Below are 21,624 nucleotides of genomic sequence, written 5' to 3' on the forward strand. Positions count from 1 at the left end.
ATTTTGGCCATTTGAAAATAGCAGATCTACAAGCTCACAATGCGTCGCGATGCGACGCATTGTGAGCTTGTAGATCTGCTATTTTCAAAAGATTTTTTATACATTTTACACATTTGAAAACTTGTGAAATGGGACAATGTGCATACTTTTACTTTTGGTACTATAAGTACATTTTGATACCAATACTTTTGTACTTTTACTCAAGTACATTTTGAATTATTTTACTTGTAACAGAGCATTTCCACATTGCAGTATTGATACTTTTACTTAACTAAAACATTTGAATACTTTTTCCACCATTGCATGTAACTGTATTATCAGAGTGGTCTGAAAAAGACGTCCAGTCCAAAAGTCCAAAATGTTGAAGGTGTTCTTTGTATTGATAGTATTCTGTGTGATTCACGTTTGTCAGTATCTGTTGAGTTGTGTAAGGGGACCACAGTGGAAACAAGTCGATGACTTTACAGCCTGGTGTTTTATTATCCTCCATTGTCTTTTTAACTCTCTTTGTATGATTGCTGAAAGCAATTAAATAAATGAAATAAAAAATCTTTGGGGTAGAGAACCCAAAGGTTCATCAAAAGCACGTTTCTGACTAGAAAGGTAAAAAGCATTTATTTGAATGGCTATTTCATTGTAGAAATGTTAAAAATGCATTGTTTTGGACATTTCTACAACGAAATAGCCATTGAAATAATGTTTTATCTTATAATGGCTTTTCTCAATAGCAACACCTTGCCAACAACCAGCTTTGGCAAATGGTGCATTTTTTTTGTGTATTCTCCAACCTAAACCTAACCCTAACCCTAACCTTAGTGGGGGAACATAGAACCTGGGGAACATAGGGATGACCCCGAAATAAGGAGTTCAGTGTCTTGCTCAAGGACACCTCGACACTAAGGGCGAGCTGGGGATCGAACCCGGAACCTTCCGATTGTTTTGGCCGATTGTAACTGCTATGTGATTCTTTGACTAATAGTGAATGTTTTCTCTGTGCAGCAAAAGTACAAAGGGGAGTTTGAGAGGAGCAAAGGGAAGATGATCTGTCTGAAGGGACTGCAGGATGATCTGAACATGTCTCACTCCGTCAACGCCAGCAAGCTGCAGAGCAATGTGAGTGGCTTTAACTCCAAATTAAATACTATTCTCTCTCTCTCTCTCTCTCTCTCTCTCTCTCTCTCTCTCTCTCTCTCTCTCTCTCTCTCTCTCTCTCTCTCTCTCTCTCTCTCTCTCTCTCTCTCTCTCTCTCTCTCTCTCTCTCTCTCTCTCTCTCTCTCTCTCTCTCTTCTTAATTGTGCAGGCCCATCAACGCAGTTAAAAGATAGACAGAGAATAGAAGTACAGTAAAGTGCATTGAGAAAAGTGGCTATAATGTGCACATCTCCTTCCCAGATCAAATACAAGAAGAAATCAGCCATGGACATGGCCCACCACCATCTGCCCATGGACATGCTGGAGGTGACCCAGGCTAAGAAGGCCCAGGCCCTGGCGAGCGAGCAGGACTACAGGCACACCCTGCACCAGTACACCTCGCTGTATGACGACATGAAGGTGCAGGCCGCCAAGAAGGCCTACGCGCTGCAGAGCGAGGTGAGACCCAGAGATAGGAGTTAGTGGCGGACTTCAAACTTGTACTTGGTTTGTAAAGCCTCCATTGTTTAACCCATTAAGACAAGACATTACGACAGCGTCTGTGTCATTTTAGATTTGAGCTATAACTATTATTTTATACTTTTGGCAGTTCAAAAATAGCAGATCTAGCTACGAGCTTGTAGATTTTTTTTTAATTGTGAACATTTTTGTAAATCTTTGAATATATTTTTTTTTTTTTACATTTTTAACTCAAATCTTTGCTTCTGGGGATTCTGCAAATGTTTTTCTTCTTTTCTTATAGCAACTTAAGTTGCTATAATATCAGTGGTTCTCAAACTTTTTTCATGTCAAGGACCCCAAAAATGATATGTATTTGTCCGCGGACTCCCCCAACTCAAAATATTTTGTTCCAGGGAGCAAAGATTTGAGTTAAAAATGTGTATATAAACAGTATACAGTATATTCAAAGATTTTTTTTAAATCCAAAAATAGCAGATCTACAAGCTCATAGATTCTGGCACTCGGTGCCGCACTATGAGCTTGTAGATCTGCTATTTTTGAATAGCCAAAGAAATTTAAGATGACAGAGATGTGTTCCCAGATTGAATGGGTTAAGTAAAGTAGCAGTACCAATACTTGTCCTGTATTCAAACTTGTACTTGGTGTGTAAAGCCTCCATTGTTTAACTGTTTTTTGTTTGTTTGTTTAAAGGTAGAGTAAGTGATATTGTCTGGTTAAAACAAAAATATGTTTTCTTACAAAGCTAAAGCTCTATATTCTGATAGAAATCATTGCTATAGAGTGTTTGTTCAGTAACAGGGCTCGCCTGTCTCTCCAGTTCTTTAATTAACTCTTTGACTGCCAGAGTATTTTCATAAAGTACTCCCCCAGTGCCAGCAATTTTCGTGTTTTTTTATTTTTATATTTTGAATTTTTCTCATGAAAATAATTTAAGGACACATAATGTAAAGACCCAGCACAATTCCGCCACTAGAGCGCAGCACATGACAGCTTTGATCATGTCGTTGGGTCTCTCTCACCCTTCTTCATAGATTAGACAAGGAAAAACATGAAAACGGATGTGACGTCCCCCCCATTGTTTTGATCGGCGAAAATTACGTTGTGATATACGACGGCGATGACTGATCGTCACCCAGACCATAGATTATAGAAGAGAAACTGTCCGTTTGTCCGTCATACCGTGTGAAAGACCGTTTATTTACCTATTTTGGACGAAAATGACTGGGGAAAAGAATCAAAAACCGGAAACGGAATCCAGGTCATGAAACCGGATGCAGATGTCCGTGAAGTAAGTGGAACTCGAGAATAACATTGAATATTAAGCAGCATAGCGCAATCAGAGATTAAACAATGAACGCGCGTCCAGCGCGTCGAGCGCGTCGACGGCCAACTGGACAAAGTAGCACTTGACGCGTTATCGCGTCGTCCGCAGTCAAAGAGTTAACAGAAAATACATTTTCAAGTGCGTTGGAATTTCAGCCAATTAGGAGGGAGTAGCCATTTATCAGCTGAAATTGTATCAAAAAATTTGCTAGGGAGCTCAATTCAATTCATTTGAGGAATCAAATCAGTCAACATTAATGTAGGAACACAACCTTACAGAAATCAGAAAGGGTCACATTAGTCTGCCTACTTACCCTTCAAGATCTCCCTCCACACAGCTGATTCAAATTAATGATCAATACTTATTATCAAACGCTGAAGTCACTTACCAAGCACTATTTAAAGACGGGGTGCTGTGATTTTCAGTGATTTCCCCCCCCTAAAATCAAAAAAGTGTAGAGAATTAAAATCATGTTTTTATGTGGACACGCCTCCAGTATACCTGGTTCTCAAGTTTGACCCTCAAGGTTTCAGCCTCCAGGAAGAAACTCAAAACAGTCAGAGAAGACATAAAACACCATAAAAACACCACCAGGGGGCTTAATGAAGTTCTATCAACCTCATAGACACATGAAAAACAGAAAAAGTGCAAAACCATGGCACCACCTCTTTAATACCCATGCAGAGATTCAGGTGTCACAGCCACAACAGCAGCCAGTAAGAATGAAACACAGGACATGGAGTTAGGCTACTAGTAGAGCAAGTGTCAATAGCCATTGCTCATTAATTTGTATCTGCTGTGTGGAGGGAGATCTTGTAGGGTAATGTAGGCAGAATAATGTGACCCTTTTTTATTCCTGTCGGTTGGGTTGTGTTCCCACGTTGTTATTACACGGATCACTCAAATGAATTGAATGACTGACAACAGGAAGTGATGCCCATAATCACACTAGGCCTCATGGAACACTGGAAACTTGTGGATAGCGTTCCAGTAAAAAAAAATATGTCTTCTCATTTATTTGTGTCATCACTTCCATTTTCTCTTGTTAACCTGTATGATTTATGAGTTCTCTCTCCTGATTGGATAAAATTGGTGTCCTGACCTGAAAATGTATGTTCTGTTTACTAAAGAGCTGGAGAGACAGGGAAACCCTTGTTACTGAACACTCTATAGCAATGATTCTAATCGAATATAGAGATATGTAACACTTATTTGAACAAAAACACATCATTCACCTCACCTTTAACTTTCCTCTAACTTTTCCCCCATTTAGTTTTTAATTAATTGTTTAACTTTAATGAAAACACCTTTGTTCCACCAGACATTCAGTTCAGGTAAAACTAGTGCTCCTTCTCTGGCTTCTCTGTCTGCATACTGTGTTATCTAAAGTCAAATGTATGGGTTCAAGTCGAGGGATTTCAGTAGGCCGTTGGTGGTGTCTTGAGTGTTTTGTCTTTATGCCTCTTCTGCCCGCTGGCCGAGCACTCCTCTCCCTGTTCCTCTACGTTGTCGCCGTCATTACTCACCATAGGTTTGGCCCGGGAGCTGTGACGCTGGCCTTCCCGCCCCCGCTCACCCTTCTCTTTCCGACTCAACTTGACCTTCACCTTCACTGAACGAGATTCAGACTTGCAGCCTTTGTCGCCTTCCTCCTCCTCTTCCTCATTTTCCTCTCCCTCATTCTCCTTCTTCTCGATCTTCTGCCTTGCGCCGGCGAAGACCGACTGCAGTACGATGGAGTCCTCGTAGATCAGAGAGCCCTCCATGTTGAAGGTCTGGGCGTTCTGACAGAGCAGCGTGATGTCTTTCTCCAGGTCATTCAGACTGCAGTACTTGTGGCTGTGGATCCTTTCCTTGACCTTCCTGAAGTCCACAGGTTTGTGGATGACTTCATAGTATTCTGGCATCTCCTCGCGAGACGGTAGCTGGATGAAGATTTCGCTCAGCTCTCGCCCCTTACCGTCCTTGTGCTTGATGACGGCGTCGACGATCTTCATCATCTTCTTGGTGAGGGAAGCGAGGTTGGGGGAGAGTTTCTCGGTGGCCGGACGCTTGTGCTTCTTTGCTTTCTTCACCTCTTCATCCTTCTCCTGGCCACGGCTCAAGACGACAGTGGAGGGGCCTCCATCGCGTTCGCAGTCTCTTTTCCGCTTCCTGGTTGTATTTTTGTGACACCCTTCCTCCTTTATCTTCTCCAGGTTGCCCCCCTCAATGGCCATGAGCCATTGTTTCTCGGTGAGCAAGTCAATACTGTAGTCCACCTTCTTGCGCTGCCGGGGGCCTTGGCCGAACATCTTCTCCTTCAGCCTCTCTACCTCTGCGTCGTCCTTCAGGATCCATGCCGGCATGTCTTTCTCCTCCATCAAACGAGGCTTCCTCTCGGAATTGCTGGCTTCCTCGCGTTGTCTGTCCAGATCCATGCGCGTGAACTGCTCAAACTCTTCTTCGCTCCTGGCGATCATCTGGTTTACAGACTCATCGTCAGGCACCTCTTCTTCCTCCTCGTCCTGTTCCTCGTGTTCCAGGATGGCCTGCAGGAAGGCCTGGCGCTCGCAGCCTGACGACTTCTGGTCGAACATGCCGGCCTGGATGACCTTCTGGTCTACATTCAGCTTGTACTTGGCCGCGGCCAGGATCTTCTCCTCCACGCTGTTGACGGTGCAGAGACGTAGCACGCGCACCTCATTCTTCTGGCCGATGCGATGGGCTCGGTCCTGGGCCTGCAGGTCCTGGTGAGGGTTCCAGTCACTGTCGAAGATGATGACGGTGTCGGCAGACTGCAGGTTGAGGCCCAAGCCTCCGGCCCTGGTGCTGAGCAGGAACGCAAAGTAGTCGGAGGCCGGGTCGTTGAACGCCTTCAACATCATGCCACGGTCCTCCGCCTTGGTGGTTCCGTCCAGACGCAGGTACTTGAAGTTGCAGTAGGCAAAGTAGTCCTCCATGATAGTCATGAGCGATGTCATCTGACAGAAGATAAGCACCTTGTGGTTGGTGGCTCTCAGCTTGGGCAGAATACGATCCAGCAGCTCAAACTTCCCAGAGGAGCGGTACAGATCAGGGCCTGACACTATTCCACCAGAATAACCAAGGTGCTCCGAGAAAGACTCCTCGATGTGTTGGAACATGTACGGGTGGTTGCAGATCTTTCTCAGTTGCATTATAGTGTTCATCAGTGTCTTCGTGCCACCTTTACCCTTCTTGTCTTTCTCTGAGCCGTCGGTGAGCAGCACGCCCTTGGCCTGCATGTGTCTGTACAACACCCTTTGTAAGGCTGACATGTCACATTTGATCACATACTCCACCTTCTCGGGCAGCTGTGACTCGACTTCCTTCTTGAGTCGACGCAGCAGGAAAGGGCGGAGTACTTTGTGTAAGCGACGGATGATCAGGATGGTCTCTTCTTCATTTAGGTCCACCTTCTCTCCGGTCATGGCAAAGGGGGCGTTGAACCACTGTTCAAAGGTGTTGCAGCTCTTGAAGATGGTGGGCAGGAGGAAGTTGAGCAGCGCCCACAGCTCTGGCAGTTTGTTCTGCAGTGGCGTGCCCGTCAGCAGGACACGTTGTCGCGCCAGGTAGTGTGTGTTCAAGACCTGGGTCAGTTTACAGTGGTGGTTCTTCATGCGATGGCCCTCGTCCATGATCATGTACTCCCAACGGAGCTTGGCCAGCACTTGCTTGTCCTTGATGACGTACTCGTATGTGGTGAGCAGCACGTTGAACTTACCACTGCGGATGATGGGGAGAAATGCACGACGAGCCGCTGGGGAGCCCTTGTAGGAGAGTTTGACTACAGATGGCGCCCACTTATCAAACTCGTACACCCAGTTGGACAGAGTTGAGAGCGGCACAATGACGAGGAAGGGTCCGTTGATGCGTTTGTACTCCATGAGGTATGTGATGAGGCTGATGGTTTGGATGGTTTTCCCTAGGCCCATTTCATCGGCCAAAATGCCATTTAGGTTATTATTGTACAGAGAGACCAGCCACTCCAGACCTTTGATCTGGTAATGTTTGAGCTGCCCGTTGACCAGCAGTGACGGCTGTTTCTCCACCTTCTCAGTGACAGCATGAGCCACAGCATAGTAGGACTGCAGGCCTGTTGCGAAGGCTGCAGTGCTGTACTCGTCATCCACATCCTGTTTGGCATGTTCAATGATGTGCTTGACGTCCACTTCAGACACGTCCTTGCTGTCAGGGTCTGTAATCTTGATATTTGTTTCATCTACTATGGCTGTGGACGACTGGGCCAGCTCCTCCCCCTCTTCCTCCTCTTCTGAACGGCTGTCTTCACCGTCTGAACGTGGAGCTACTTTGTACTCAGGATTCATTTCAAGCCAGGCATCCAGCTGACTGGCCCTGGGTGCGTCCATCCCGCTCAGGATGTTCCCGGTGTCAATGTGGATGACCTTTACCGGCAGGTCACTCATGTGACTGGTTTCATCCAACGACTCTTCATCGGGGCCCATTGCAGAAGACCCACCCTCTGCATTTTCTGACTTCTTCGTTTTGTTCTCTTTGAGAGCATGTGTGGCCTTGTGCGTCCGCACCAGCTCAGTGAGGTTGGCCACAAACTCGTCTGTCTGCTGTAGGAGGTAGGCTAGACGCTTGTCTTTCTTCTGGTCAATGAGTCTGCGGTAGCCTTCCTCATCCTCAGCCATCAGCCTCCGCATTCTCTCCTTTTCAATGCGCTCATTCTCTTTCTTCTGCTCACGCTCAAGGTTGGCGTGATATGTGACGATGGCTTTGGTGGCCTTGTGGATCTTTGCTTTGATGGAGCGATGGTACTCCTTGAACTGCTTGGCGTGCTGCAAGATGCTGTTGAGGTATTCCCGGTGTTTCTGGCGAATTTTTAGATCCTGTTCGATCATCTTCTGTTTCTCCAGTTTCTCCAGTTTGCGATTTTCATGTAGTGACTGTGGCTTGCTGTGCATGTAGGCCTCAGCATTGAGAGCAGTTTGCAGAACTGTGTCACGATGCATGCATGCCACCACCTCCTGGCCCAGTTGTCTCTGGAAGTTATGCAGCCTTAGGGCCTTGAGCTCGCTGTTGGCCTTTGTACGTAGGTCATCGGCCAGGGAGCCTGGAAGATGCTCCAGCTCTTTGATGCGCTGCGCAATACAAGCCTGAAGCCTGTACTCTCTCTCCTGGAGGATCTCTACCGGGTCCAGCCCGCGGGGTTTCTGGATGGAGGTGATCCGGTTCATCATTGGCAGAGGCTGGCCAGGCCCTGTAGACTGTGTCTGAGGAGGAGGCATGAATGTGGAGGCAGCGGGAAGCACCAAGAAGGGAGCCAGAGAGGGTCCTCCGGTGGGATGAGGAAGAATCAGCCTGTGGGGGGCACTGGATCGGGCAGCGGCATTCTCCATGGGCCAATTTGGCCATGGTTTGAGGGGTCCTTGCATGCCTGGAGGAACACATGTAGGTCCAATAGGCATATTGGGACCTACCATGCCATATGGTATAAGATAAACGGGTTGAGCAAAGTTGGCTTGAGCTGGTCCTGGACCAGCCCCGGGCACAGCTCCATACCCAGTGGAAGCTGGCATGAAGAATATGGGTTGATGCTGCATGCTTGGCATGGGCATCTTGCCTTGCACAGCCATCTGCAGGTGCTCCGGTAGAGGCTGAAAGCGTGCCAGCCATGGAGTTGGGGCAGTCTGGGCCCGGAGTTGGGGCAGTTGGTTCTGGTTGAAAGGAGGGGGTCCGCCTGACCCAGCTGGTCCCCATCCCGTACCGCCAGGCCCACCTGAACCCTGGGGAGAATTGTGGTTCTGCTGGCCCATGCCCAAGCCAGGGTCCCCGCTGCCTTCCATCATATTGTGTGCATATCCCGGAGAAGGACCAGAGTTTGGGCCCATCATAGCTCCTGGAGAGGAAGGCTCTGGCCAAGGTGTCCCCACCATCGGGGGGTCTGGGATGGACATCTCTCAGCGGAGTCCGGGAATGTGCGACAGCAGCAAGTATGGCGTGTCTCTTGGTATTCCTTCTACCCAGCAACAAAGAGCGACCTATCCTGGTTTTTGCATCCACCTCTCCTCTCGGCTACAGTCTTCAGTGTGTCTCTGTTCCCGCATGCACATTGATGATGGCTGTGGTGCATAGAGGAATGCTCTGTGATGTCACATTGATGACGTCAGGGATCTCCAAATATGGGCATAAAAGGGACACAGACAGGCAGACATGAATGTGTGGATTTATAGATATATTTCTGGACAACCGGTGAACCGACCGACTTCCCACTTGGCATTGCACTCCCTCGGGTCCTCGGCGATACGTACGGAAAGATTGAAATTGATCGGTTGAACGGGTCTCGAGATATATGGAGGACACAGACATTTATAGATGTATGGAGGGGACACACACAGACATTTATAGATGTATGGAGGGGACACACACAGACATTTATAGATGTATGGAGGGGACACACACAGACATTTATTGCCCGTTACTATGACTCAGACATAACCCTATCACATGCCCATATATGGGCATATACTGATGACATCAGGGATTTCCATATCCTATGTTAAAATTGGCTTAGGGACGTCACGCTCATGTCACAGCCATAACCATAAGGAGTTCCCAATGCAGCTATGCCCAAATATGGAGTGTGTTGACGAATCAGTCAGCTCCATATATGGGCACAAAAGGGGACAATTGCCCATATATGAGCATACACTGATGACATGAGGGATCTCCATATATGGGCATAAAAGGGACAAGGACTGACAAATACAGAGATCTCCATATATGGGCAATTGGGCATAAAAGGGGCACAGACAGATGGGTACAATCTCCATATATGGGCGTATCGGTCGGATCGGCCCGAACTTCTAGTTATACAAAAACACTAAACAGACATCTGGAGTTTCAATCAAATGAACATTATGATAAGCTCTCCTTTCTCCTGGAAAGGAGAGCGGACAGTCTGTTATAAGTATTTTCTTAACACATGCTGGCATCCCTATTATGGGCAATTATACGTGCTGTTATTATTTCGTAATAGCTGAAGTATGAAATAGGGCCCAAGTGGTTAATGATCTGGTGTTGTTTTCTTTTGCTCCGTGTGCGTGTGCGTGTGCGTGTGCGTGTGTGTGCGTGCATATGTGTGCGTGTCTGTTCACTCCATAGAAAGTGTATCGTTCAGACCTGAACTATCTCAGAGGAGCTGCCTGGATCGGCACTGGAGCTCTGCAGATCGAAGGCTCCAAGAAGGCCTCCGACCTCATCAGTGATGTGATTGTTACTTTCTATAAAAAAAAGTCACACTCACCCACTTAACACATTGATTGCCAGAGTTATTTCAGATTTTTTGCAGTTTATTGCCAGAGATTTTTCATTGAAAAAAAAAAAAAGTACTCAGGAGCTGAGATACAAAGTTTTAAAGTTTTAAGTTAACAAGGAAGTGGATAGGAGTCTAGATCTTCGACTAATCATATCTCCTTGGTCTTTGGGTCAAATAAAAAAAATAAAAAAACGAGTTAACTCGATATTGGCAATCAAGTGATGGATTTTAAAAACGAGTAAAAACTAGTTAACTCGTTCTTGGCAATCAATGTGTTAAAAAAAGGACAGTGCCTTAATTTCACCCATTTATTTTGACCGGACAAAAAATGCAAATATTTTGTCCGAAATGTTATTGATTTATTAATCAAAATTATAGTCAAATGTTATAGTATGTTATTTAAAGGGATAGTTCACCCCAAAAAATACTTTTTCTCTATCGATAAGTCACCCCATGAAGACTTGAATTCATTTTTCATTTAATTTTTTAGTCCCCCCCTATCCCTTTAAGTTGAGCTCCACGGTTGTGTGACAAAAGTTATATGTTTGCCCTGATTTTGAACGTTCCTGTACTATGAACAGAAAAAGTATCGCCAGCAGCCGTACAGCTTCAAGCATACATCCGTGGCTGATTCTCCGGACATCGTCCACGCCAAGATGAGTGGACAGCTAAACAGTGACGTAAGACTCTTCACATGTTTGAGTTTCAAATAATGACTCTGTCATGTTGAAACCTCATAGCTTGTAAAAAGAAATAATAGTGTCATTGATTTTCTTATTTTGCAGTTAAATGTTTAAAGTGTTTTTTGTCGTCTTTCCTCCTGTCTTTCTTCTAGCGTTTGTACAAGGAGAAAGGAGCGAGTGACAGACACAACTACACGCTTACTGCCCAGGGACTGCCTGAGTTCACACAATCCAAGATAAACGCTGCCAACTTCAGTGACGTAAGTAAACAACATTTATTATTATCTCCTACAACAATATGTATATTTGATCTAATCGATAGACTGAACACCAGCGTTTCCAGATTTTGCAAGAGAAACAAGCGGCCAGGTCTGTGAAAACAAGCCCAAATGAAGTGACTAGGCCACATGATCACACCACTATAGGGGGTCCCCAGCAACTACACTTTATGACTATATACATGGGCTATCGACGCGTTGTGAGCTTGTAGATCGGCGATTTTCTAAAAATCTTTTTTTAAATATTTTGAATATTTGTGGAACATTTTAACAACTCAAATGTTGTGTGGGAGGTACCTGCACAAAATATTTTCAGATGGGGGTCCACGGCCAAATACATATTAATTTGGGGGGTCCTTGACATGAAAAAAAAGAATCACTGGTTTAAACACTATTAGAAAGCAAGGTCAAATATACACTTTAGAAAGAAGCCCAAAAAACCTGCAACCCGCAACTACCAATACAAGCGACTTTACAGAAAAACAAGTTGCTTATAATGAGCAGACATGGCAACACTCCTGACCACTCTCCTTTCTCCTTGAAAGGAGAGTGGACAGTCGGCTGTATTAAGTATTTTCTTAACACTTTCAAGCTGGCATCTCTATTATGAGCATGTAATTATGGGTGAATATTTTCAGAATTTTTCAAAAAAGTTCAGATCTATAAGCTCACACCATATGGTTTCCGGAAAACAATAATAGTTTTTCTTGATACTTGAAAAACATACTGTTTGGGAAAAATAGGGCAATTATAAGATCTGTTGCTAGCTTGTAGTTAGGATGATTTCACTATTTCTTTCTGAAAAGTATGACATATAGTACTATAAAATAGAGTTAATTACGGTTAATTATTAAGATGGATTTCTTAGAAAGGTGAGAGGGAGACAGCAGATTCAAACAGTTGTGGTACAGTGGGATTCACTTAGCCTGGTATCCAGCCTGCTTCGCTACGTTCGGCGGACTTTTTTTTCTCTCTTCGCTTCTCAGTCTGGAAATCCTCCTATCTCCAAAGGAGGCGGGACATGCCAAAAGCTTCGAAACCTACCGTGGCTTCTGATTGGTCTGTGGTGCGGGGCGGGACAAAAAAAAACAGTGTGATCGTTGTGATTCGTCATTCGTTTGAACAACATCCAATCAGCAACGACGTTGCCCAACGTAACATGTAGTTCCAGTGTAGTTCTGCAAAACGAGTCAATAGGGTGCTCTCCAGACTGAGAAGCGAAGAGAGAAAAAAAAGTCCGCCGAACGTAGCGAAGCCGGCTGGATACCAGGCTAGGATTCACTCCTATGACCACCATTTCATTTTAGTTTATTTTAGTTTATTTTATTTTAAAAGCAAAACATTACAATTATAATAATAATCCGAGGATGAGATAAAGTCTGAGTCTTATTTTCATTGTGGTCCTCTTACACTTAACAAAAACATGTCCGATCACAGGGTGACACAGTCATACGAACAGAAAATGCATTTTCAGTGCTCTCTCCTGACTGGCTTAAATGTTGTCACCTACTTTAACAAAAAACAAAAAAATACCCCAAAATATCACTTACCCTACCTTTAAGGTGCTTAAAAGACCTCATATTAGAAGTCAATTTGACTGAAGTTTCCAGGCTGTTCCATTGGGTTTATGTACATAAAAGAACACTTCACCCCTTGACCTCTAAATTTGAAGAGACACACATTTGCAATGCAAGCTCTAGTGCTCTAATGTTTTTAGTTTTGTTTTTAAGCCAGGGACCTCACCGTATATATTATATATTTTTTTAATTCATGTGTGATGTTGTGCTAACGCTGTACATTGCAGATCAAGTACAAAGAGTCCTGGCACACTCTGAGGGCCCAGGGCTACAAGCTCTGCATGCAGGACATCCCCTTCCAGGCTGCCAAGACCTCCACGGGTATCGCTAGTGACGTAAGTGACCCTGCTGCTGGTGACATGTAATTGAGCTCACACAATCATGTGATACAGCCGTGAGTGGTGGAAGTACTCAGATATTTGACTTAAGTAAAAGTAGCAATACCACAATATAAAAACACTCTGTTACAAGTGAAAGGCCTGTGTTCAAAATATTACTTGAGTAAAAGTACAAAAGTATTGGCATCAAAATATACTTAAAGAATCAAAAGTAAGAGTACTAAAATGTTTGAAAATAGCAGATCTACAAGCTCACAACGCGTCACGATGCGACGTGTTGTGAGCTTGTAGATCGGCTATTTTCAAATAGCCTATGTATAAAATAGGGCTGAAGTGGTTAATGTATGTTTTATAATATAATCATTTATATCTGCAAAGTAACTAGTAACTAAGGTTTCCAAATAATTGTAGTGGAGTAAAAGTACAATATTTGCCTCTGAGATGTAGTGGAGTAGAAGTAAAAGAGTGGCGTGTGGCGTGTGGCCAGTATTTTTTTCACTCACACATGCATGTACGGCACGGTACGGTGCACGCCACCGCAGTAACGCCGTACCATACCGCCGGAATAAAATCACCATTACACCACTGCTCGGGGGCAAGCAGCGCACTCCATCGAGTCCTAGCCGAGTTTGAAGTTGGTCCCACATATGCACACGACCATATATATGTGCATAGTGGCCGGATCTGTGGCTCTGGACAACCGGATCGGATAGTGGGGTCCGGGGACCCCCAGGGGTCCTTGAGGTGGTTCCACGGGGTCCCCAGCTAAAATCTGTTTAACCACTTTAACCCTATATACATTGGTTATTTGAAAATAGCGACGCGTCGCATGAGCTTGTAGATTTGCTATTTTCAAAAGAATCTTGAAAACGTTTGTAAAATGTGGAACGTTTGAGAAAAATGGGGGTTCCGTGGCCAAATACACATTCATTTGAAAGGTTTGAGAAACACTGCTTTTCAAAGTGTGTAACGGTGTACTCTCCTCCCTCCCTACAGTACCAGTACAAACACACCCACGTGCTGAACAAGGGCAAGCACATCGGCTCCAAGAGCGTGCTGGACGACCCGCGTCTCCTCCACTGCCTCCAGGCCGGCCGCCTGTGCAGCGACCAGGGCTACCGCAAGGACGCGCTGAGCACCAGCGGCCAGTACCACCTCAATAAGGACATGATGGGCCTGGTGATGGCCAAGAACGCCCAGGCGCTGGCCAGCGACCAGGACTACAAGACCAGGCTGCACGCCTACACCGTGCTGCCCGACGACATGAAGGTCCAGTGGGCCAAGAAGGCCTACAACCTGCAGAGCGAGGTAGATATACACCGTTACTGCAGAGTGAGCTAGACAGTGGTGGAAAGTAACTAAGTACATTTACTCAACTACTGTACTTAAGTACAATTTTGAGGTATTTTTTACTTTGCTGGAGTATTTCCAATTTTCTGTACTTTCACCTCTACTCCACTACATATCAGAGGCATATACTATACTTTTACTCCACTACAATTATTTGAAAACTTTAGTGTGTAGATTTTGATTATTATTACAAAGCATACATTAACCACTTCAGCCCTATGCAATTCGGGGATTTGAAAATAGCCGATCTATAAGCTCACAACGCGTCCCGATGCGACGCATTGTGAGCTTGTAGATCTGCTATTTTCAAAATATTTGATACATTTGAAAACTTGTGAAATGGGACCCTCTGCATAATGAGTACTTTGTACTTTTGGAACTTTAAGTACATTTTGATACCAATACTTTTGTACTTTTACTCAAGTACATTTTTAATTACAGACTTTTACTTGTAACAGAGTATTTCTACATTGCAGTATTGATACTTTTACACAAGTCAAAAATGGGAGTACTTTTTCCACCAACACCATTACTGCAGAGCGAGGTAGATACACCATTACTGCAGCTTTCTTTGTTTTCTCCGATGTTTTCTTTTTCTCTTTCCTGGGGCTGCGCCCCAGGCCAGTGTAATAAATGGATGGGGCGGTGCACTATAAACACCGAACCTAGGAGATAGTGCTGTACTATCACTTGTTTGTTCTCTCCATGCTGTGATGCTGTTATAACACACTGTTGTGTTGCTGCATGTTGTTTTGTTTTGCTTTGCTAGAAACTCTACAAGTCCGACTTGAACTTCATGAAGGGTGTGGCCTGGGACGGTGTTGGAGCTCCTCAGATGGAATCAGCCAAGAAGGCCGGGGAGCTGATCAGTAATGTGAGTACACTTTAATACAAGAGTATACTGTATGATGAGTAATGTGAGTACACTTTAATACAAGAGTATATGAAGTAAGAGCCAAATGTCCACCATGTGAATGGTCAATAAGATAATAAAGATATACATGATCTAAAGTAAACCATTTATTTTTAAATGTAGCCAATAACTTGCTGAGATACCTCCATTAACATGTGCATGAGCAGGGAAAGGGAGAGTCTCTTTCTTTGGTGTTTCGCCTAGACGGACAGGGTTTTGAGGTTAGGTTTAGGCATCATTTCTGTGAGAGTTAGGGTTAAGGTTAGGCTTAGGCATAGTGTTTGTGAGGTTAGGGTTAGGGTCAGGGTTAGGTTTAGGCATAGTTTTAGTGATGTTAAATGTTAGGGTTTAGACGCAATCAAGGCGAAACACCAAAGAAAGAGGGAGTCCCAGTAGGGAAAGCCTGCATTCCCTGCTGTGTGGCTACATGTATTTGTCTTATATCGCCCTCTTGTGTCCAAAAGTTGTAACGTCTACACCATCCACACTGCTTTCATTAGAGATGGATGGAAATGAACACAAATGAAATGCTTGTTGATCCCATTTGAAAAAAATATTTCAGAATAGTGGTCCTCCTTGGTTGACTGTTGACTCGGATCAGAACTGTAGGAGCTATTGCTGTTAGAATCCCACGCACGCACACACAGACACAGTGACTTCAATAGCGAGACTGTGCTACAAAGTGCGGTCAGACATCCATTCAGGCATCCAGATTAAAGTATACTACAGAACTCTTGCTTGTTCCTCTGTACTTAGACTGGAATTGTGTGTTGAGCTATTAACAGGAATACATATAAATGTAGCCAAAGTGCCGTATGTAAACAGAGATATTAACGTGTGTGTGTGCGTGTGCGTGTGCGTGTGTGCGTGTGCGTGTGCGTGTGCGCGTACTCTCTACAGAAGAAGTATCGTCAGCTTCCAGACAGTCTGAAGTTCACGGCCGTAGCAGACTCTCCTGACATGGTTCATGCTAAACACAGCTACCAGCAGAACAGCGAGGTAAGCTGCTCAACATCCTGGTGTTGCAAGGAGACCCGTGAAAACCTTTGTCAAACATCCTGTCAGCTGTTTAACACCATTGGCTAATTTAAAACCATAATAATGTTAAAGTCATACTGTTTGACTTTTAAAATTAAGAAGTATGTTGTTCACTGGTATATTTTTCACAATAACCTCTCCACATAAAATGTGTTTTTGACTAGTTCTCTAAACACTATTAAGCAACAAAAAAAAGTACACCAAAATAATGTTGCCGCCAGAAATGTACGGGATGGAACATTCAAGTAATGTTAACACTCGTTTTCATGTCTCCATCTCACAGAGGCTGTACAAATCTGGGAAGAACGAGGATATGCATAAGTACACCTTGCACTTTGATGACCCAGACTTCCTCCGAGCAAAGCTCAACGCCCAGCAAATCAGCAATGTAAGACATTTCGGGAAATGTTAGTTTCTCTTAACCCATTTAGACCGGGAAAGAATCTGTGTCATTTTAAGATTTCATTGGCTGTTCAAAAATAGCAGATATACAAGCTCATAGCGCGGCAACGAGTGCCGTGCTATGAGCTTGTAGATCTGCTATTTAAAAAACAATCTTGAACATTAAAATGTTAAAATGTTTGCACAAATTTTGTGCAAACATTTTAATATATATATTAACTTAGTATAGTAACTTTTGTTTTATGAATGAAATGTCATTTTGTCCAATCTGTATGGTGGAGTATGTTAATACAATATAACATATACAATTGGGGTGGTTGTATTTTGTCTCCCTGCTCTTTTATTGAGACATTTAGATTGTGTCAAAGGTCATGTCTCACCTGACACAGGATCATCATCTGACACGAATGTTGACCTGATGGTCAAGATTCAATTTATCCCCTGAGCAAGCAAGCATGGCTCTATTAGCTCAATGGTAAAAAGTTCAGCACCGGGTTCAAATCTGGGTTAGAAGAGGAAAGTTACAAAGTGCAGCTTTAACTTTTGTTATCTTATGTTATGTAGAAAGTTTACAAGGCTTCGGCGGATCAGGGTCGATCAGCAGGCTTTGACCTGAGGTTGGACGCCATTCCCTTCCAGACCGCCAAGGCGTCCAGAGAAATCGCCAGTGATGTGAGTTTAAGCACAACCGCTGACAGTACATGTATACTGACTAAATTCTAATGTACTGTAGTTCTTTAGCTATTGATTATTATTATAAAACATATATTAACCACTTCAGCCCTACATATACTTAGGCTATTTGAAAATAGCAGATCTACCAAGCTCACAACGCTTCGCGATGCGACGCGTTGTACATTTTGATACCAATACTTTTGTACTTTTACTCAAGTACATTTTTAATTCCGGACTTGTTTAAAAAAAAATTGAGTACTTTTTCCACCACTGTTACTAAAGTATTCAATCAATTCAATCAAAACAGTTCCGCTACAAAGAGTCCCACGTGAAGGACAAGGGCCAGCAGGTGGGGCTGCAGTGCGTGCAGGACGACCCCAAGATGGTGCACAACATGGCCGCCAGCAAGCTGCAGAGCAGCCTGGAGTACAAGCGGCAGTCCAAGGAGGAGCGCTCGCACTACCAGAACGTCAGCAGCGACCGGCCCGAGTTCCTGCAGGCCAAGAAGAGCCAGGCGCAGGCCAGCGACCTGACCTACCGCCAGAGGCTCCACAGCTACACCTGTGACGCCCAGCAGCTCGACGTGAAGCACGCCAAGCAGGCCTACAAGCTGCAGAGCGACGTGAGTGTGGGGCTTGGTTTATATAGGACAACTTTTTTATTTTTCATTTCAAGGACCCCCCCCCCCCAGTTTCATATGCATGAGGCCACAGACACTTCAAACAACTGAAGTTGATGGAGAGGCAAAGTGTCACTGTCAACCTCTCCCCATGGCAGCCTACACTCCTACTGAGCGGTTCCCCTTATATACATATATATACTAACCCTGAATAAATATGATGTTGTGAAGACATATAGCACATGCTGTGATTGTTGTAAAAAATTAAATCCTACCTGTTGCAGGTGAACTACAAGGCGGACTTGAACTGGATCAGGGGAGCGGGCTGGACCCCTCCTGGTTCCCACAAGGCTGAGCTGGCCCGCCGGGCCGCAGAGCTGGGCCTGGCTGAGGGAGTGACCACCGATGAGGCCATTGCACAGTACCAACATTTAATGATGGTGAGAATGATAGTTATATACTGTAACTGTTTTATGATCACAGTACCAACATATAATGATGGTGAGAATGACACAACTCTAGTTCTATGATCACAATGCCAACATATGATGATGGTGAGGGAACAGATTAGTTATGCTCTGTAAGTCGCCGGATCCACAGAACGTTTTTTTTTTTGGCTGCCAGGGCCTTTCTGCCATGCATTTCTATGGTTAAGACGCGCTGGAGCGCCCGAGCTTCGAGTTTCATTGCTCTCATGCACCATCCGGTGTTCTTTGGCGGAACGCCCTGGGTGCTTCAAGCAGAACATAGTTGCGCTGCTCATCAATGCCATGTTTAATCCTCTTGGCTGTGTCGGACAACCTGGTCATTTACCAGTTGACTTCGAATGGTTACCACAACCCTGAGAAGTCCATGTTTACTGTTGTTTCAGCGAGGCCATTTGTGCCAGTAACGCAGATGACACGACTTTCGAGCACATGCAACGGTTCATAGGGTCGAACGCTGCTGCAGGCGCCAATACACTCTGGACATGATATCCAGAGCGCTCCTCCGCTCAGAAAACACTTTCTGTGGATTCAGACCTTTAAAGGCATAGTTCACCCCCAAAAATAAAAATGTTTCTATCGATTAGTCACCCCATGGAGACTTGAATTCATCGATATTTTTTTTTTTTGTCGCATTCCTAAGCCAATAGCCAAAGGAGATGACCGCTGCCGGTCATCAAATTATTGGCTAATCGATAGAAAAAAATATATGTTTTTGGGTGAACTATCCCTTTAACTGTAGTTCTATGATCACAGTACCAAAACATGATGACGACATTCACTCACTCACTCACTCACTCACTCACTCACTCACTCACTCACTCACTCACTCACTCACTCATTCAATCATTCATTCATTCATTCATCCATTCACTCACTCACTCACTCACTCACTCACTCACCCACCCATCCATCCACTCACCCACTCATCCCTCCATGCAGCTCCAGCACCAGCAGATGATGGAGCAGCAGCAGCAGGAGGACCAGTGCTCCTCAGAGCAGACGGAGGAGACCACCACGGGGGAGATGATGCAGCCCGGCGTCAACATGGACGCCATGGAGGTCCTCCACGTCAAGAGGAAGAAGACCATCCAGACGGTGCAGCAGCAGAAGAAGACCACCTCCTCCTCCACCTCCACCTCCACCTCCTCCTCCTCTTTCAGGTCCATGGAGAAGAAGAGCGTCTCGTCCTCCTCCTCCAAACAGACCTCCTCCATGGCCGCCTCGTCCTCCATGTCCTCGTCCTCTGCCTTGGAGGACTCCGTCAAGACGTCCTCGTCCAGGAACATGGCGGCCATCGAGGAGGCGTAGATGAAAACCTTTTTAGTGCGCCTGGTTCTAAAAGTCGGTTTCCGGGGAACCACCAAGAGGTCCAAATTGGCCCTTTTTGGGATCTGTAACTCAGAGAGTGCACAAATTGAGGTTTTCTTTTATCTCAGAGATAGAAAATGTGAATCAAATGGTGGTTTGTGGTCTGTTGACTCATTTAGGCCGATCCTAAAAACGCCTTCTAAATCCTGACATAAGTTTTCAGAAAAACTTACCCGTAACTCAAAAATGAAAAAATAATTATGTTGTTATATACTGTACATAGCAACAACAACCCCAAAAGGGGTTCCCGTCCTGAAAGGTATAGTTACAAATAGGGGTTCCCACCCAAAATGAGTTAAATGCATATCAACCTGGGGGTCCCTTGAAATTAAGAGAATCACTGAACACTAAACCATACTAGAACCCCAATCTACACTGTAAAATCCTCAGTGCTCATTTAACTCTGAGAGTGTACACTCTCAGAGTTACAGACCTGTAAGGGTCCATTTGGTTCCATTTGTGCACTCTCAGAGTTACAGACCCGTAAGGGTCCATTTGGTTCCATTCGTACACTCTCAGAGTTACAGACCTGTAGGTTCCATTCGTACTCTCAGAGTTACAGACCTGTAAGGGTCCATTTGGTTCCATTAGTACACTCTCAGAGTTACAGACCTGTAAGGTTCCATTTGTACACTCTCAGAGTTACAGACCCTTAAGGGTCCATTTGGTTCCATTTGTACACTCTCAGAGTTACAGACCCTTAAGGGTCCATTTGGTTCCATTTGTACACTCTCAGAGTTACAGACCCTTAAGGGTCCATTTGAACCCCTTGGTTGTCCCCGGACCTGGCGTTGAGAACGGGTATTTTAGGCTCATATATACTTCATCACACGCCCACTTTTGTCCGTTTAAAATACGTCACTTTTTGTTGAGCGAAAAGTGGCGAGCGGCGAAGCATAAATGAGCCTTCTAGATTGTTGAGTAGAGCTTTAATTTGCAGTTTACAGGCAGCATTATGGCAGGTACTGTACTTTGCTTGGTTGCTCGTTTCTGGACAGTAAACCAGGTGCGACATGAGAGACTTTGAAGGGAACTAAAGCTGCAATCCGGAACTTTTTCAATGAGTGAAACATCATTTTAAGCATTCTGTAGTATGTTAATACAATATAACGAGTATTAGTTATAATATTGACACTTATTACTGCCTGAAGCTCATAAAACGATGAGCGGTAGAAATGTGGTCTCATGCAGGAGACCTCAGATTCAAATCCCAGGTCGGACATAAGAGTTACAGATTGCAGTTTTACGCATGTCAATGGAGAGATGGACTTTTGCCATGTTTGTAGAAAGTTTGATGGGTGGAGTTTTGTGCATAAAATGAATGGGTTTCATGAACCATATAAAGTCATGATGCAGTCACAGGGCTTTCCACGTCAGAGAGAGCATAGGTCATGTAGAGAGTTTAAAGAAAGTTGAGCGTTTTGCTGTTATGTGTTTGGTGTGTTGATGAGAAAGGAGGGGGGAAAAAGGGCTGCACCGGTAATGTCTCCCAAGCTCTTGCTGCAATAACCAAAGTATTTATTAATCATTTGTTTTATATCTTTATAAGTGAATAAAATGCTGCAAGCTAAAGTGAGTAACTTTAGCCATACCACTCAGCATTGCATTACGACGGCTGTTTTTGTTATGTGGTAAAAAGTGATGTTTATCTGAGTAAGAACTTAGTTTGATC

General features: G+C 44.5%; 2 protein-coding genes across 3 annotated transcripts in view; one reads left to right on the forward strand and one right to left on the reverse strand.

Annotated features, from left to right (window-relative positions):
• Positions 1-19,991, forward strand: part of nrap (nebulin-related anchoring protein) — a 57,143-nt gene extending 37,152 nt beyond the window's left edge. Inside the window, exons 30-43 of one of the 2 annotated variants that reach the window (XM_080455337.1) lie at positions 1,000-1,113; positions 1,393-1,590; positions 10,070-10,174; positions 10,805-10,903; positions 11,059-11,166; positions 12,989-13,096; positions 14,096-14,407; positions 15,219-15,323; positions 16,263-16,361; positions 16,684-16,788; positions 17,367-17,474; positions 17,785-18,099; positions 18,381-18,536; positions 19,524-19,991. In XM_080455337.1, coding sequence (XP_080311463.1) covers positions 1,000-1,113; positions 1,393-1,590; positions 10,070-10,174; positions 10,805-10,903; positions 11,059-11,166; positions 12,989-13,096; positions 14,096-14,407; positions 15,219-15,323; positions 16,263-16,361; positions 16,684-16,788; positions 17,367-17,474; positions 17,785-18,099; positions 18,381-18,536; positions 19,524-19,892 — 2,301 coding nt within the window. In that variant the 3' untranslated portion in view covers positions 19,893-19,991. The remainder of the gene's footprint in view (positions 1-999; positions 1,114-1,392; positions 1,591-10,069; positions 10,175-10,804; positions 10,904-11,058; positions 11,167-12,988; positions 13,097-14,095; positions 14,408-15,218; positions 15,324-16,262; positions 16,362-16,683; positions 16,789-17,366; positions 17,475-17,784; positions 18,100-18,380; positions 18,537-19,523) is intronic. The other variant, XM_080455338.1, reaches the window with a different exon arrangement.
• LOC308104325 (transcription activator BRG1-like) lies at positions 4,357-8,751 on the reverse strand (the record flags this gene model as incomplete). The annotated part of the gene is made up of 1 exon (XM_080454734.1): positions 4,357-8,751. The coding sequence occupies one exon, from the start codon at positions 8,749-8,751 to the stop codon at positions 4,357-4,359; it is 4,395 nt and encodes a 1,464-aa protein (XP_080310860.1).
• Positions 19,992-21,624: the final 1,633 nt, after the last annotated feature.

This window comes from Gymnoscopelus braueri, assembly GCF_963280865.1.
Source record: "Gymnoscopelus braueri genome assembly, chromosome: 17".
In the NCBI taxonomy this organism is placed as follows: domain Eukaryota; kingdom Metazoa; phylum Chordata; class Actinopteri; order Myctophiformes; family Myctophidae; genus Gymnoscopelus; species Gymnoscopelus braueri.